This window comes from Geospiza fortis, unplaced genomic scaffold (genome assembly GCF_000277835.1).
Source record: "Geospiza fortis unplaced genomic scaffold, GeoFor_1.0 scaffold403, whole genome shotgun sequence".
Lineage (NCBI taxonomy): Eukaryota > Metazoa > Chordata > Aves > Passeriformes > Thraupidae > Geospiza > Geospiza fortis.
Window position 1 is genome coordinate 4,313,580 of NW_005054336.1, and position 19,088 is coordinate 4,332,667.

General features: G+C 38.7%; 1 protein-coding gene across 1 annotated transcript in view; it reads right to left on the reverse strand.

The window, feature by feature from the left end:
- DPYD (dihydropyrimidine dehydrogenase) overlaps positions 1-19,088 on the reverse strand; it is a 311,278-nt gene that overhangs the window by 99,700 nt on the left and 192,490 nt on the right. The window contains exons 14-15 of the mRNA XM_031057867.1: positions 7,342-7,410; positions 4,897-4,980 (exon numbers count right to left, since the gene is read on the reverse strand). Coding sequence (XP_030913727.1) covers positions 4,897-4,980; positions 7,342-7,410 — 153 coding nt within the window. The remainder of the gene's footprint in view (positions 1-4,896; positions 4,981-7,341; positions 7,411-19,088) is intronic.

Sequence of the window (19,088 nt, forward strand, 5' to 3'; positions counted from 1 at the left end):
TATTGTAGGCTGATAGTAGAATGTCACATGAACACAGATATAATCAAATTCTGTTTGGGGCATCATTTATTTAAAATACTTCAAGCTCCTTGCTGGCAGAGCAACAGCGAATTAGCATGCTATGCTGCGCACTTCAATTAAAAAGCAGCCTCATCTTTCCCATTTCCAAGGTACAGCAGAGCAAATCTAATTGTGCCATGCAGTCAGCTCTCATCTTTGCAGAGTAACCAGGGCTTTGGGGTTTTTTTCTTTTTGCTTTTTGACAGATTTGTCGTCCTCTGAATGAGGCAATGTAGGCTTTTATGAAACTTGCCTCCTAATTGCAGGCAATAAACATAAGCACAGCCAGCAGCAGACACTGTAGCAAGCACCACTGAAGCAAAATGAAAATAAAGGTAAGAAAAGAATCACAAAGCAAGTTCATTTTACATATTATCTGAATAGTTAAACCACCAGAATTTGGATTTCAGTGCTCACAAGAGACATATACATTCCTTCTTCAATATAAACCAAGGGGAAAAAAAAATCAAATCATTCCCCAAACCTAGGGCTTAAATGCTGAAATAGGCAAAGATTTTTTCTATTTTGGGGGTTAGAAGGTATGACTAATTAATGAGAAATAGTTATATGCCAGGATGCTATTAACTTTTGCAATATTTGCTTATAGCACTAAGGCTAAGATCTTTGAATATGAGATTAGTTGCTTTTAGCTTGAGACCTTCATACTGATTATCTCACTCCAAGTGAATACCCAAGTCTTTTTATATTCCTGGTACAAAGAATACAGTGCCTTTGGTGAGGAACTGAACAGGGTGAATCCACAGAAATGGTTGTCTGAATGGACTCCAGGAGGGCAGGTACTGGAAGGTCCCGCTCGGACTGGCACTAACACCACCACCATGATGTTGGCCACAGCTTTGTCTGCCTGAGCCCTAAAAACTACAGAGATGGAGAGTAGACAGCTCCACCAGACAACATATTCCTGATCTGCATCACCCTGTTAGGAATTCTTTTCCTAATGCACAATTTGAAACATTTAGCCTGCAATTTGCCCCTTGCTCTATCATCTGACATGACAGAGAATAACCTTTTCTTGTTTGTAGCTACTCTTGCAGCATCTTGCCACATCCTTTCAGGTAGTTGCAAGCTGCTATTTCCTTCCCTCTGTGGTTTTTCACTGCCCACCAGACCAAGAAGACTCACTGATAATTTTGAAGACTTTGGGTATCACTTGTCTAATCAATTTTGTTCTAATGCTTCTTGGGAGATGCACATTACAGCTCTCAGACAAGGGTTTTCATCCTAGCGGGAATGCAAAGTAAACCCAGATTACTGACTCTGTTTAACTCTACATTCTTGGCAGAGCAGCTGGAGAGACTTTTTGACCTTTAGACCAAAATCAAAAAGACAAACACTTAAATCTGTTGGTTTCACATGACATTAATAATTCTGAATATTCAATGCCACTTTTTAGAAGGATAAGTAAGAAAAAAAAAAGTAAAACATTTTTACATGGTTTCCAGTGAAGGACAAAAAGGGCACCACAAATACAACATCACAAGTTAGATGTTGAAATATGAGTGCTACCATCTCACATGCTTGATTTATTATTTTCATAATTTTATGCTAAAATTACTACAGGATTGAACTATAGTGGGAAAGTGACACTCATTTTATGATAATCTGCTGTTCACCATGTTGTCTTTATATTTACTATTAAATGTTTTGTACACAGAGGTTATCTGATTCAAGGAAAATCTGTGCATTAGTGCTGGTAAACTTAATGACAAATTCTATTACAATTTTTAACGATATCCACTTTTATACCATTGCAGATTGTCACAAAAGAACACAAACCTTAACTTTATTATCATTAATCAGCATTAGTAAATATAATTGACATTTTATACAGAACCAGCTTTAAGTAACTTATTGGCAGCAATACAGATACCTCTTAACATTACCCTCTGGCTAGCTATGCTGTTTGGGCGCCAGAGTGTCTGCACTAATGACCTGGAATTAAAATCAAATAAAAGCTGAGAACTGTAATTCAGTATAAATCAAACAGCCATACTTAGTACCCATTTTTATATATATAATTTGGATATACCAGGATCCTTTTTAATTTGTGGTTGATATAAAACAGTGAAAGCTTTTGATACTAGACAACAAAACAGGATAGAGACAAACAAATCTGATGTTCCCAGATTTCTACACTTACCCTGTGGGCACACCATAGGAATTGGAATGAGAAGAAAAAGTAGACAGTGTAATTAACCTTTCCTTTCCCTTTTTTTTTTAAGCAACAGCAAAAAGGCAGAACACGTTACACATTATAAACAGTAAAAAATACACATTTTTCTGCATTATTCTTCATCTCAGCAATTTCTGTAGTTTCTTGAAGATTTAATGTGCTTAGGCATGAAAGAGACCTAATCCTTGAAAAAAATTCCTATGAAGACATGGATTATGTTATCAAAAAGATTTAAGAAAACCTGAAAACCTACTTCACTGTACAACCAGGAAAGCTGCTCTGCCTCTCAACGCCTCATGCCCTGACTTCCAGATATCGAGTGGTGGTTTTTTTTTCAGAGCATATCTGAGCCCTGTCTTCCCACACCACCTGTGTATGACCTATTTGACTTCAGCTCTGGAGGGCGGGGGGGAAACAACTAAAATACCAAAATACGATCTAGCACTTTTGTATCTTCTGATGGGGTCTCCAGGGGCTACTGTGCATGGAAGCCCCCGGAAGGGCTACTGATAAATCTTGTTGCACATATCATTACTTAATCCAGTTTATCCCCACCCTTTGCCTCAATAATACATTTAAAATCACCACAATTTAATTTTAGCCAACTCTGAGGAAGAACATCAGGATCTGGCTCTCTAAACATGGCTTGCTTTATTCGTTTATTCATCTAAAGAAGTTGATTCTTTTCTGAGCTCTCATTTTGATAAGAAAGAAAACACAGGAAAATGTTTAAGCAAGAGTAGTATATATGAAACATTCCAAGGAATATCCATACTGTACGGGAAAGACAGAAATGTTATTATTATAAAAGCATACATGTATATGTAAAGAAATCTTCTTTCTTTATGGATCTGATCTCCTCCATGGAGAGTCACAAATCCACACGATAGCCCTGAGTGCTCAGATTTTGCATTTGCTTCTCTGATTTTACAATAGCTGAAAGATATGTAAAAACTCATGTAGCCAGACAGCTCCCTACTGACTACACATCCAAGCAACTTCACATGCATACATTACTCCAACCACTGAAAGCTGGAAATAACACACACATAAAAAAAATAAAAACCCCCATGCTTGAAAGGAGCCTGTTTCAGTTTGGAACCTCCAGGGCTCTCCCTGACCAGACTGCACCTTCCACAGTGTCCTGCCTTCTCAGGCAGGGATGCACCAAACTACTGAGTTATGCTCTGCAGACTGAAGGGACGGAATTTTTTCAAAACCTTATAAACATGGCTAAAATAGCAATTTGGTTTTGAATGCAATTCAGGGAAAAAAATTAATAATAACTACTACTGTTTTGCTAGTGTTATTGTGGAGGGCTTTTATGATTCTCTCCCATTTTTAATGACAACTTCAGTAAACAACCACTGGGCATAAAAAGCATCCAGATTACTTTCATTAAAAATAATAATCTACAGCATGGACCAGATTGACATAAATTTGTTCACAGAAAACAATAAAATGCCCAGGGCACTGTGCCTGACGGTATTGCTAGGATAAAGCTATGCTTGAAGTGTGTCCACTTGAAGTGTTGCACTGATTACAGCTCCTAGTGCTTCCCTAGTTTCAGAAAGGGAATGGTTTAGTTACCCAACTACACCTCAGGTCTTCTAAGTTTTGTGTTTAACTGAGCAAGGGAGGATGAATTAAGATGCTTACTAGCCTTCTACAAAGGGGCCAGGTGAACAATAATATGTCAGCTTTAGGGTATGTAATCATGATTCCCACTCTGCATCCCCTTCTTCCTCTTCTTCCCCTGCCCCCAAAATGTATTAAGATGGGAAATCAAACAGGCTTCATAATTCGGAAACTTTGATGGTCAAACTCTAGAAAATCTCTCCTGGTAGACTGTGAACCAAGATTTTACCAAGACATTCAATGCAGTATATTTGGGCATTTTGCAGAGCCAAAACAAATTTCAAGGCATGACCAAAACATGCAAAAATCTACAAACTTCAAAAGCATATTAGTATGTGAATGAGGGTTTGTATGTATATATTTTCTTTTCATGGCCAAAACAACACACATTCTCCTAACTGAAGTCATGGGATGTACTGATAAACTCTGCAATAGATTTCTACATGGCAGACATCAGGCATGGATAATTCCAATCTCAACCGTACAAAGCAGCAAATCTATAGTAACAGAACACAGGCTCTTACAAGAGAAGGTGTTAACTGTACGCAGTACTACCAGAATGTATGGACTCTTCCGTGATTCTGAAATACAGTTAGGTTCATATGTTAAAAATTGTGAAATGAAATGCATGTATATCTCATGTTCTTCAAAATCCTTACTGATATATGCAGTAATTACTAGCCTGTTATTTAAAAGACATTTACAGGGCACTGAAATGGAAATCAACAAATTCTGTCTAAGTGCTTTTTTGAAATTACTTGTTTTCATCAAATTCCTTGTCAAATACATAATGCATTTTTGTTCTCAGCAAAACTAAGCATTTTGTACATTCTCAGCTTCTTTTTTCTTTTTTTCCTCTCATCAATAAATATTTAAACACATTCAACCTAAAAATCTCAAGCTGGTAATCTGCAGCTTGTGCCTTGCCCCCTGAGGTGTAACTATCAATGTGGCAGTGCAGGACTGCTGGAGAGACATTAAATAGATTGTGGTTACAGTCCTACCTGCCCACAGGCCAGTCCCATGCCTCGCTCCCCCATACCATGAGGACATGATAAATTTAACTCCAGCGCATCAGCACCAGCAACCTATAAAACATGTGAAAGGACAAAAATTGAAAAATTAATTTCAAGTAATGTACTCCTTCCTGTAGCATTTACTGTTCATGTTAAATAGATTTCTTCAGACATTTGACTTATTTTTCTTTTTTAAGAGAAAATGCTATGGTCATGATACCCCAGAAAAGAAACATATTGATCACTAGAGATAAAAACTCCAAAAACTGATGTGGTGTCAAGAGATTCTTAAGGAATTAGAGTAAAAAACAAAGTAAAAAGATACGAGCAGAATAAAGAGTTGGTTCTGGAAAATGTTAAAAAATTAAATGTAATTACAGGGCCTAAGAGCAGCACTAAGAGCTTTGGCAGGCAATGTTACACAGGTGCTGCTGTGCTCTGAAGAACTGTAACTCAGTAATAAATGTTTCCTTTTTCTTTAATGGATTCAGTCTCCAGATTTTCTGCAGGCACCTGTACTGTGCCATAGCTTTTGTCATTAAGTAAATTTGTCTCTAAAGAACAAGAGGTTAGTAAAAAAAGTCTAAACAAACATATTAGTCATGCTAATTCCCGTTCATCGCCCTCTATTAGTTGCAATTAAAAGGGGAAGGAGCCGAGCTGTCCGAGGGCAGCACACAGACACGCTCCTCTTCCTTTCTGAACTGCTCCAGCCTGACACGAACATCTCTCCTGTTGCCTTCCAGTGGCTCTAACTAGGGTTTTGTTCTGCATCTGCATTTTGTTTTGCTTATTGAACTGGAGTAACTTTGCCACTCCCAGGAACCCTCCCGCTCGGGCCGGCTCCATGAGCCCGGCCATGCCGGGGCTATCGGCCTCCCTGACAAGCTGACCTTTTGGATGAATAGGTCGTCCTCCTGCTGAGACACTGTGCTACCTTCTGGGGCTTCTGCTCTTGTGAAAGCCACATCCATTACCTCCCAGGCAGGATCCTACGCGTGCAATTAAACATCCCTGCTCCTCAGCTGCGCATTCCAGGGCGCCCCAAACTAGTGCTGCTCTCCACAGGGCAGACACCAACAACTACCCAGAAGAGTGTTCTATCACATAGGTTACACATCGTTGACTGCATTTAGAGAACCACTTCTTTTCTAAAGGGGTAACATAAATACAAGCAGGGATTGGAAATATGTGTCTTAAAGTTGGGCAGCAGTACGACTGGATTAAAGAAACAGGAGCAAAGGCACAGTAAAGCCATTCTTCCTACTCAGTTTAAAAGTGGCATTGCTTCCATCAAGCAGAGATTCCAAAATATGATTTCATGGTCAATTAGGTAAATACAGGTATAAATTGAAATAGTGTTGAAGATCACCAAGCTAACTACTGAAAATGTTTAATTTCACTTCCCTAAGTCCCCAAAGTGACTTTTTTCCTCACCGGTTTAAAATGGTCAAGGAAAATTGAGAAGTGTCACCCTACATAACCACAGGAGGGCTTAAGACACTGAGTAAAGCAACAATGATGTCGAAACATTCTGCCATATGAAAACACAAATTCAAAATATCCACATCTCTAGCCATACATATATAAAAGCATATTTATAATTTAAACATTTAAATCTGAGGTAGTGTTAGCAATAACAATACGGTAATTTTTTTCTTTGCCTAAATTTGCTATGCTTTTAATTTCCTCTAGATACTTTATGTGGAAAACACACTTTAATTTAAAGGTAAAAACTTTGCTTTCCATTCAGATATATGTAGACACCCTTCTGAATGAAATTAGTGCAGTCCTGATAAGTATTTCCTATACTACTCCCTATGGACACAGGTACATGTTACGAAATAGTTTTTTCCTCAAATTGAATAGAAATTTCAGGTGCATAGTCTGCATTTCTGTAAGATTAGATTCATATTATAGAAAGCCTGCTGACTGCTATTATATATGCTGACTTTCTCAGCTATCATTTTTGAAAGTCTGTATTAAAACTAGAATAGCATTAAATGAGCCCTTTATACTTTAAATATTCAAGAGTTTTATATTCAAAATTTCTTCTGGTGCTGTCAAACTAGTGTGCCTCTAGGCAAGGTAAGATCAAGTTGGGCTCTCAAAGGTAGAATTAAATTTTATCAGGGCATCTGTCATAATATACAGTTTGCTTAAAATGCAAATAAAAAGTATATAGATTCAAAGACTAAAAGCTTTCCAGGTACTGCTTAAAAATCCGAGGGACCATTTTTATGGAACAGATTTCCTTTAAATTTAGATTTCCATCATTTTAATGAAAACACAGAATAAGCAAATTATACTGGACATGTTTTAAATTCTCATTTTTCACTTTGAATCTATTTCTTTCAAGAAATCCCTTACTGCAGCTCTTGTTTTCAAGAAGAATTTAAAAAAAATGTGGAAACACATTTAGGAAACCATTACCTCAGCCATTTTTGAAAGTTCAGTCCAGTCCTCCCTGTTATAGCTGCACATGATGCTGGCAATCAGAACCTGGAAAGAGCATATATACATTATTGTAATACTGTACATTACTGTGACTCTTGACATGAACTGCACAGCCTCCTTATGGGAACTACCAGCTGTCTGCCAGGAGCTAGAGAGTGAAATACAGCTGCAGACCTCACTGGGGACAAGAAACAGTGAACAAACTCATCTGTTATAACCCTGGGTTTTGAAGAAGGTCTGTCCATGTGCATTCTCTCTGTCATGTGCCACAGTGAGAACAAAGTCTGTCCTACACACAGAGCCAACCAGGAAACTGTCAGACACACTCGTTCTTGAGGTCTCAGGAATGAAGTTGTTATTTACTATTAATACAAATGACAGAAGCATTTTGATTATTTAGAGGTAGATAAGACATCAGTGCACGAGTTTACTCTCCAATGTGGCAGAGTATGGACACAATATTCCAGCTGACTTCAGGAATCCAGGACACATCAAATCCAGACCCTGGAGTCTCTTACCATGCAACTTTAGGACAGTGAAAGACAGCCAGAACTATTTTGTATCCCAGACGCAACTGGGAGGAGACTTTCACCATGTGGGGAAACTCTGCAGGACTGGGAGAATGGCCCAGGGAACCTCCAGCTTTTGTTATCCCATGATGCACATTTTATTTCCTATACATTGACTAGCCCCAGTTCCCCAGAGCTACTCTGTGTAATTGCCTTTCTTTTTCATTACACTGGGCACCTTTCAAGTCTAGATTCTGCCTCTAGCTGCTGCTCCCTCTAAAATATTTCTCGAGGTTCATGTTTTTAGGTAAAATAAGATCTAACAGGATTCTTCAGTGTGTGGAGGGGCACCTAAACACACACCTTACCAGTTGCATACAGTGCTATTTACTGTTAAATTAATGTTAACTACTTCTCTGGTCAATGCCCAGTTCAAGTGACGGCGCTAATTTCCATTTAAGACTACAATAAAATAATGTGTTCTAGACTCAAAGGTTGAAATTAAGAAGTTGACAGATTTGAGGTAAGATCAGCAGAGAAATCAGCCCACAAAGTCCTGCATGAACAACTTCTTAGAAGGATGATGTTTGGAAGAAAAAATGCAACAGAAAACTATATTGCAACAGCTAAAAGGTTAAATCAGAAAAGATATCAGAGAACTTAATAGAAGTCTACAAGCTCAGTCTGTGTTCAAAGGAAACACAAGGAGAGGAGAATAGAGAAGTGTCTGACCATGCTCTTGTTTATTTGGCCCGCTTACATGAAACTTTCACATGAAAGTTTGATTGACAGGTAACGTAACATTTGATTTTAATCTTTTTGTTTTCCAAACAAGTTTTATTGTCTCATTAATATCTAGGGTTGGCTGAATCTGTCACCTCCTCATTTTAACAGTTCTCTTGAACTTTCCCATAATGCTGAGGGTTAATGACTCATTCATTTCAAGCAAATACTGAACAGCCTGGTGTAGAAAAATTATCCAACACACACAATTGCTGGAAACTGTAAAGTCCCAAATTATCTGCATGAGAAGGAGGAGATATTTAGTATCTTCAGAAGGGAGGGAAACATACTTTGAAAAGTAAGGCAGGTATAGAGAAACTTGGACATGGTGAGGTTACATTCTATTAGTTTAAAATGAAACACATTCCAAACACATTAATTTAAAAGGAAATACCATGTATCATCATCATTATTTCCATTGTTTTTCTCTGATGAGTCCCTGCAATGAACCCACCTACCTGCAGACTGCCCACCCACCCACCCTCCTGGCTGCTGTTTGCAGGATGGCAGTCTGGTGAGAAGGGAAGTGTTTGATGAAGTGCCTGCCTTGCCTGCAGGTGCCCATTTGTGCTCACCTCTGGCATAAATATAAGACCAAGCTCTTCATTAAGCACACACAATCATTACTGCCCACGCTTTTATTCCCCTCTGACAGGGAAAAAGAGTCTCTCTGCTATACCATAATTTTTTAAATAGGGAAAAATCTTATATAGCTGTAAAGGTCAAATGTTAATGAAACAAAATCTGCTCTGTGTCCTATTTGAATATTCAAGATAAATTGAGGACTCTAGAAATAAACAGAAATTTCTTTTAAAGGACTTTTTAATTTTTTAAAAGCAAGAATTGTGACAAATCTGACAAAGAAATTATATATGAGAAAAATTTAAAGCAACTGGAATTTATCTAGAAACAGTATCTTGTCAAATTCATGCTTTTTATAAACCAAATAAAGCAAAAAAACAACCCAGCAGCTCAGACACTGACAACATGATAAGGATTTTTACAGTTGCAGTCACAATCCAAAGTACATAGGAAATCTGCACAATTGAGCTTTAAAACAAACCAAATTTTTCATTGGGGAAAGTTGTAAGACAACAAGGGCAGATGACTAGATTCATAAGTAGTTGAGTTAGGTTACATCAAGTGTTACTAATGAAATTTGAAAATTCTGCTGGGAGTGTACAAAAGAGGAGGAACATGATCTGTGATGTTTCAAAGAGCTGTTAATTAAGATAACGTGTTTATTTAATATTGATACGTTTTAGGATTCATATTTAAAATTAAGCCCATACTTTTTGACAGAAGCAGTGATTTAGAATAACAAAAATAACTGAAAACAAAAATTACATTTTTGCCATGACTGTTCACAGGAAAACCCTGATCTCAGAGGGAATAATGAAAATTTAAAAATAGTAGGGATTTTATGGTTTTTCCCCCCTCAGTGTTCTCTTATAACTTGAAAAAACTTATTTCCTAGGTGCAAGAATATCCCTCAGCGCTCTGCGTTAACAAAACCGTCCTGTCTCAAGTGACTGCTCTTCCCCAAAACACCTTTACAGTCTCTTCATTTGGATTCAGTGCCCAAGAAAAAGAAATAATCACTGTCATGTGTGAACATTTAGGGGAACTATCGGTGATGCCTGAGGTTAGGATCTACTCCTAAAATCACACGTAGAAATTTATAAAGAAAATATAGACTATTATCACTACCTAAAAGAGAATAGCAAGAACAAAGTAAGAATTACAAGTGGTAACAGGCTGAGGTTATATTGGAAAGTAATAAATGAGAATTATATCACATTTCAGCATCTATGTCTCTTCTCACTCATATTTTCAGTGCCTACAATGCCGTGTACCACATTACCAACCCTGCAAATTTAATAGCCCCAAACAGCTGCTATCTCATGGAAGTCCAGCACATGGCCCAGCCCAGGAGCATCTGCAGAGAGCACATCCTTCCGATTCCTCAAATTTTCAGTGGCAACCTGACGTGAGCTTAATTACAGTGGTTTGAGCTGCAAGTGTGAGGCTGCACACGCTTCCCAGCTTACAAAAGTAGACTCCTGACAGATCTTACAATGAAGCTGCTGCTAAAGTGTGGTAAGTGGTAAATGAGGGTTGACTAAATTGTAGCTTTGTCATAGCTCGAGTGTGGGCTGCCTGCAAACTGTGCATGATTGAAGCACAGTGGGACCCCCGGCCCATTCCTTATTCCAGATCACAATCATAGCTGGTGGATGCTGCTCCCCCTTCCCTCCATCCAAGATGCTGCTTTGCCTGTGGTGGGAGATGCTGCTGCCCCACCCCACACAGCAGCCCTGCGGACTCTGTCCCTCCCTGACCATCACTGTGACACATGTCACCAGACAAGGGCTTTTCACCCCACACTGCGTGACTGACAATTTCTCCAAAGGCCTATAAAGGGACAGATGCACGTTTGCAACACCACACACTGCTCTGTGTTCAGCGTTTTCCTGATCATTCATGGAACAAAGAGGTCCTCAATAAAACTTGCTTTTTGTTGCAGGGAAGGGAGGTGGAAAAGGGAGGGTATGTAATGTACCAGTTAGGACACCATTATAAGATGAATATACTGTAGCTAAAGCAGTAAAAAGCTACATTTCACACAATTCTGTGACTAATGCATTAGTAGTTGTTCTACTTAAAAGAACACTGACAAGGTACTTCTCATAATCCTTAAAATATTTTTCTCCCTGTTTATAATAATCCCCTGGAAGCTTAAACTAGAATCTATTTCCCTTGTGCATGTTTTTTTTCTCATCCATTATCTCTATGTGGATGTCTCATGAATGCAATAGAATGAAAAGAAATAATAAGGATGAGGTTTGCCACTGTGTATGTTTTCAAGTGATCTTTCTTTCCTAGCACACAGAATTCACTGCAAGAGGTTTCAAAACAAAAAGAAGGAGGAAAAAAAAAAACCAACAACTGGGTCTAGTTTGGGTCACATCTATTTAAAGCCAGAGAGCAGTAAAATTCTACGTTGACAATTACCATTTGTCCAGTACTGCTCTGCAGGGAGTAAGGGAGTTTCAGTACACTCAAACAGCCTGAAATAAAAGTCTCAGCTGTCTGGATTTAAATGTGAACACTGTCAACTCCTAAAAATTTAAGAAAAATTCTCAACATACAGAATGAAATCACAATCCTCTATCCTCATGCCTGTGATAACCATATTTATGTTGGTCATCACATACACTGGCCAGAGCCTGTATCTGTCCTGAATCTCCTCTTCCAGGCCTGTGCATAATCTCCCTGCACTTCAGGAAATCCAGCCACCAAAATTTCTGCTTGCTCTTCCTTGCCTGTACCTTCTTATAGCTGCACCAGACTTGAGGGCAGTTCTGCATCATGTCCATAGATGCTCTGTTTAGACACTGCTGCTGGCCACACCATGCACCCCTCTCTGACTTCTCAAACACTGACAAAAAGCCACAGTATTTTAACTGCACAGTCCCTGCAAAAATAGAAACAGATTCTTAGCATCATCTTTAAAGACCACTCCCCTGAAAGCTGTAAAATCAAGAGGAGCTTTTAAAAAGGCTGAAGGACTAGCGTTTTTTAATAGCTATTTGTTTGGGAAGCAGAGATAAGGAAGAGGATAATTGGTGTTTAGAGAGGGAGTGCAGAAATTGAAGATTTTATTAAGAACCAGATTTCAATACCCACAGAATTACTGTTTATCAAGCTAAATATCAAAAGGTATTTGTGTTTGGGTCAGATGGAAAGACTCAAACTTCCTTTCAAGACACGTTTTTTCCTTTAAAACAACACAGTATAGCCTTGCCACACGACCTGCTCAGTCTGAACAAACTCTAACATTTTAAATCAAAATTCCTTAGGAAGCATTTAGTAAGAAGGAGCTTGGCAGTGATGATATAATCTTTCTAGAGCAATGGCAAAAAAAGATGTTCAGTTCACCACTCACCAGGAGAAAAGGCTCCTACATCAACACAAACACAAGGAGAGGAGAACTTGGCAGCTGCATCACTGTTGCACAGCATTAAATCCCCCATCAGCCAGAAGGAGGGGTACCTGCACTCAGTTCTGCCCCACACCATCTCTCATCCCACATCGTAACAAGCCATCGCGCTCGGAACCCTTCCTGCAGGTCCTGCCCCAGTGCAGCTACAACAGCACAGAGCCACCAGGTACTTGGTGAGAAGTCCACAAGGAACAGTTTATAGGGCACTCCTTTGCTATTTCAATGGCACAATAAATAACCTTGTAAACATCTACATGGAAAAAACACCTGCTGCAGATGGACTTCTCATAGTTCTTCACACGTGTAAGTCAAACATACAGGTTGTACACCAGACTGCCCTCACAACAGCTCTGAAGGCGCAGGCTCAACAGCAAAGAGCTGGCAGCGAGGGAGTAACAAAGCAACACAGGATTTTTGGGTTGTTCCACTCAAGATGTTCCGCTTCTGAAGACTCACACCAACAGCCTTGCTCTCTAACCCTGCCTCTTACACAGCATCAGGTCCAGGATGAGTCCCAGCTGTGCCACATTGAGCCAGTAGAAAAGTTCTTGGAGGCTTTGTGCTATCCAGTGCCGCCTCTGGCCACCCTCTGCTTTTCAAAATGGCCACTGGCTGATGAAATGATCCCCCTCAAAAAAATAGAGCCAGAATTACCAATGTACAGAACACTTTTAACACCCACTGCACAAGACAAGAGTACAAGCACAGCAAACATTCTGTACTGCACAAATACACTCAAATGTGCAGTATTGAAAAACAACAGGAGCACAAACATTTGCTGCTATAAAAATAACCCTCTGGAAACCAGCCTGATTTTGATGCCTTGTACACTCAGCCTGCTTTCTCTTCTCGTGTACATTCTTGTAAATTTTGATTTGTTGCAGAACCGAAATAAAAATAAGCTTCTTATTAAAAACTACCTAGAACATCAAATCCCATGCAATAAGAAAGTTAACAATTGTAAAACCTGTCATGTCTCCGAGAAGCAGAGGAATTATCTTGTTATCAATTTAATAATGGAACATTGAAGTAAATGATGCCATCCACTGACACCAGTAACACTGTCTCTCCTGGGAAATTCATGCTGGTAGGAACTGTCAATCTAGATGGATATGGACATATGAAACATCGTACCTTCAGTCCATAAATCTATTCTTTCTGCACTGCCTTAATAAAAAGATTCTGCATGATGATAAAGACAAGCAACGCAGAATGTCTTGACACTGCTGACCTGCAATTCTGCTTCTCTTCTCTCTTCTTTTTTCAGGGAATTTACTCTCCAGTAAATAATTTAACAATCTCTAACCATCCATTGTTTTCCTCCTTCACTTGCATTTAAAATACGTATGTTTGCGTAGATGAAAATGAGACAAGTAGGGGATGTTAGTATGTTTATTATTCAGCTGTAGCATCCCTTTGGAATAAAGCACTTTCTGTGCCTTGCTACTTTATAGTGAGATCTTCCATTTGTTTTTTAAAGGAAGGGGAAATTAGATACAACAGAGCAACACAAAAATAGGACAAACATTATCAGCACACAACTAAGTCTAGAAAGATGATGATAAAAGTTTGAAAATGCTATGATTTGCTTTATGTATTACATAAAAAAGTCAGCATGAGCAGAAAACACCATAGATTCTAATCCCAGGCTAAATGGAGATGCTTATTTTTAAAGGTAGTTATTTTCATATGATGATTCTGCTTCTATCAATGAAATCCACCTATTTAATGAGATTATTTGATGGATTTCAGTGAGTACACTGGGCTACAACTTCAAAATCAGGCCTAGAGTTGTTAGGTTCTAACACCCTCAGACAAACAAAAACCAAATGCTATGAACAAACCTTTTTCTTTGCAAAATAACACAACTTGTGTCTTTGATGGGAGCAGAAAGCTAAGCAGGTTGCACTTTAGAACTTGCTGCACCTGTAGAAAAACAAGGGATCTGCTTGGTTTTGTAAGTGCCCCTCTACCACGTCAGACTCAGCCCTGTGTCAGCACTACCAGGGCAGCAGAGGAGCTACCTTGGCCCTGCCTACACAGAAATGTACAGGCACACATCACAGACATGGAAATGTGCATAAATGAAAATGAAATGTGACCTAATGAGAGTGCTGCTAACTCGCAATGCAACTGGAAAAAGGTGAATGGTCAAGAAAAAAAAAGGTCTGATGCATCCCTCATGACTCAGGGCACTCTAATTAAGATGTGGCAACTTCTGAACATTGAAAAGGGAACCATGGAATAAGAGTTCCCCAAAGCATATGTACAATGAAAGAGAATATAGCACCTGTATAGAGCACTTCAGGGAAGCTCAAATATTTAACATGACTAGAAGAGTGTGTCCATTTTATGACAGACTGTTGAAAATTTCAGTACTTCAGGTAAACCCTTCAAATTACATTGAAAATTACCTATGTGGCAAAAGACTTCCCAGGAAATTTGATGGAATCTCTGGGATTTTATTTTTCATAGGAAACCTATCCTAGTTCAACCTTTAGTCTCTTTGATAATGAGTGAAAACAAATGTATGAGTACATGGAGTAAAGGCTGAATCCAAAAGAAGAGTGAAGACAGATACTAATTTTTGGCAGTGTTTCTTTCTAACAATGCCTGCAAGCCCGTGTGGAATTGGCATGCCCCTGCTGTATTTCTGTGCTTTCAACACTGATTTAATATAAAGAGAAAGCAGAGGAGGCCGATACATTATTGGAGAAGCTAAGAGAAAAGGGATATATCTAATTCTATGATATTTCAGACACATGCTATGACCTGTAGCAAAAGCTTTTCACCAGGGTGCTGACACATTATTGATTCTCAAGACCACGTAAGAGAAACAAGCCTGGCAAAAGGCTGCACAAATTTGTGATTTTTTTCCTCCACCTTTAGAAATTTTTCTCTTATCAAATTCTCTGCCCAGATACACAAAGTCCTTTTAACCACAGTTCTTTGAGCCCCTCGCTAATTGTTGCTCTTTATTTCCACAATAGCACAGGCAACTCTCTGCAGGGTGCCCCTCTGAGAGGGGAAGCCAACTGGAGACAAAGATGTTCAAGGCATGTAGGCTGTTCCCACAGAGGGAATGAGCAGCTGCTGACTGAAAGGAACCCTAAGATCCCCTCCAGACCTTGGCTGCCTCTAGATATATACAGATATATTTCCCCAATTACTCAGCAGCAAAGCTGCTTAACTTATTAGAAAACAAATTCAGCAGAAAATATAAAGAGACAAAATACAGAATTAATAACTTCATCACAGTTTTGTAACCCCTGCACTCTGTCAGCTAGCAATTCCCCAGGTCAAATCTGTCTCTTTGCATCTCTGAGAAGTCCATCCTATCTCTTCTCTTGTTCCATCACCCCCCAGGGCTTCTTTTAATTCACTTCCTTGGGTTTTGAAATCTCAAGAAAGCTAACAGTATCAGTGCTAGTAGAGGAGAAAATTGTGACTTAGAGAGCAGAAAGAAAAACCCCTCCCTTTTTACTCTTCAGAGCCCTGTGATCTACTTCATCATGTGACATTGCTGGTGCCAGAGGGATGCTTGGAAGGACTAAACGATTTTGTCAGCCAGGTTGCATCCTCCACAACTCACCCACTCTCTCTCTGTGCACCATTATCCTCATAGTGATATACTGAAAATCAGTGATATTTTACCTGATTTTTTCAGAAAAATTCAGTTAGGCTTTTCTGAGAGGCGAGGGTGTGGTAGTTACGAAGATGTGTAGGAACAGACTATAAGACTTGTCCCATCCTCAGGACATTATCTGATGGCTTTAAATGCCATAATGGGGGAGAACTATCAGTCTCTAAATACTTTTTGTATTTAAATACTATATAAATAGTATAAAAATACTATTTCCCTAGGTATCAGTCTAGCTATGGGACTTCACAAAGAGGAGAGCTTCTTCACAGTCCCACATTGCCTGATCAATGGGGCATGCTCACCTCACGACCAGAGACAATCTGCAAATATTCACAGGGCTAAAAGCATGCTATCTTTCCAATGGCTAAAGCAAGGCCAGTGGGATCCAACCCCACCAGAACCCTTCATTTGGAAAAAAAATGTTTCATGTATAAATATTTCTATAGTGAAAATTATAATAAAGTAGTCCATTATCAAAGACAGACACTCTACTTTCTGTCAGGCACAGAACTTTTCAAGAAGTGGAGATGAAAATCTGTGTTTTCTGTTGATCTATGCATATATATTTCCTATAATCCCTTGCTATTTCCCAGGCGGGCCAAAAATTCAGGGAACAACAGTGCCACTATGCACTGAACCTCCTGATGGCAGGTCTGTAGTGCTCCCATCTGTGGTATGATCAGAAAAATCTCATGAGTGGGTAGCTTTTTTTTTTTCTATGCAGACATAAGAATTTACTTAAGTAGCTAGCTGTTATGTCTGATGACCCAAGTAGTTTTTTGGCTACACTCCAGCAGCAAAGAAGATACAAAATTAAGGGCTGTAAGTTGGCAGTTACCTTCTGACTAATCTTTCCTCCTCAAGTGCCAGTTCGACCCACCTCTTCATATTTTAGGGAAGCTCATGTGAAGATGCTGAGAAAGTGAAAGAGGCCCTACTATTTCACTGCATATCTGGAAGTTTAATAAAATTGTTACCTAACTTGTTCAGCATAATGCTATGTGATTGGACACTTTAACATTAAAATGCATTGAATTTTCTACAGCCTTATAGCCTCATTCAAATGATCATTCAAATGAAAGCCCTAATGTTGGTGAGATTTTTATCAATGTCCCAGTTGTGAGTAAGTGTGCTCCCAAAAAGATAAATCGAAAATAAATCATGTGAAGTGTGGATGTCTTTGGCAGAATCAAAGGCAAAAGTCCTACTAGGAACCAGAGGTGTGCTGAGAGAGACATTGAGAGAATGCAAATACAACACACATACATTTTTAATGCCCACCCTTTGCTTTAAGATGCAGACACTGCACACAGGTAAGAATTTGGGGTACCTATAAAATCGCACAATCTTTAGATACTCTCATCTGAGCTGTATATAACTTAAATGAAACATTCTGCAAGCATATTCAGATTTTAATACAGTTACAGAGAGAGAGCATAAACGGCTAGGTGGCCAAGAATGGCATAGCTAAGAATAAGTCTATCATATCATATTACACTGCAAGAAAAGTGAAGCAGATTTTTATAAATGCTGCCCTGAAATTTAGGAATAGAGCTTCATTATATATTTTCCAAACATAAGACTTAAATTAGACTTAAATTAGATCTTTATGTATAGACAGAAGAATCAACGTAACTACAATTTTATAAAAAAATATTTAACATAAAAAGAAGTAAAAGAAAATTAAATTTGAAATAGATGAGGAACCCTGCACTTAAAAATGTGAGAAAGATGTAAAAATAACCAGTGAAAAAGTATTCTTCCTGGGATATGTGAGACTGGAAAGTGTAGTGGCAGGAAACAGGAGAGAAAAGCACTCTGTTGGTTTCCTAGTTTGCATTTAACCTACGTGGCTCACAACAAAGGATGTACTTAAGTCTCCTATAAACCATCCTTTAAAATATTTGTTTAGGTTTAAGAGTTCAGTAAATAAGTACTTACTGTCACACACTACCTTCAACACTCAAAAGACCATCTCCACCAGCTCTGAATACAAGGTTTCAACACACAAGCAGGTTACTGCTGATTTATGAGTTACCTACCCTGGGCACACCTGCAGCCAGTGGCTGATCTAGTGCTCTTCTAAACCCCTAAAATAGGAGGTAAGGCTGGTTTGCTATGTCCAAAATTGAAGAAATTCATATTAAGTTGAATCAGGCTGTATTTGCTGCAAGTTCCCAACAGGAGTAGTTACCACACTGACACACTGCAATTTGCTGTCCCATGGCAATTGGTTGGCATGTCTGTGTTCACACAACTGTGTATTAGACTAAGACTGTATGAAGAGAGCAAGATTGCTTTTTGGATCCTGCTGGCCACCTCATTTTGCATGTTTAGCAGTTGTTCCTTTAAGCATAGTTCATTAGAACAACAACCAAAAAAAAAAAAAAAACCCCAACAAAAAACCCCACCACAAAAAAACGAAGCAAAAAACCCCACAAAAAACAAACAAACAAAAACCCGAAACTAAACAAAAAATCCAAACCAATCAAATAAAATAATTACAATAAAAAACAGGGTGAGTTGAGATCTAGGATATAGAATTGTGACAGATATGAGAAGCATAGTAATGAAGACTATGTAAAAGTTTATGGTTGTAGTTCTTAAACACAATGTGCATAAAAAGTTTAGAAGCTACCAGCAGTATTGAGGGTGTAGAATAAGATAAGTTCAGAGCCCACTAAGAATTCTGCTAATCTACATGTTCCTCTTGGTAGATAAAGAAAAGAAAAAACATCTTGGAACATTTTATTCCCACATTTCCCACAGAATTTGAGATCTT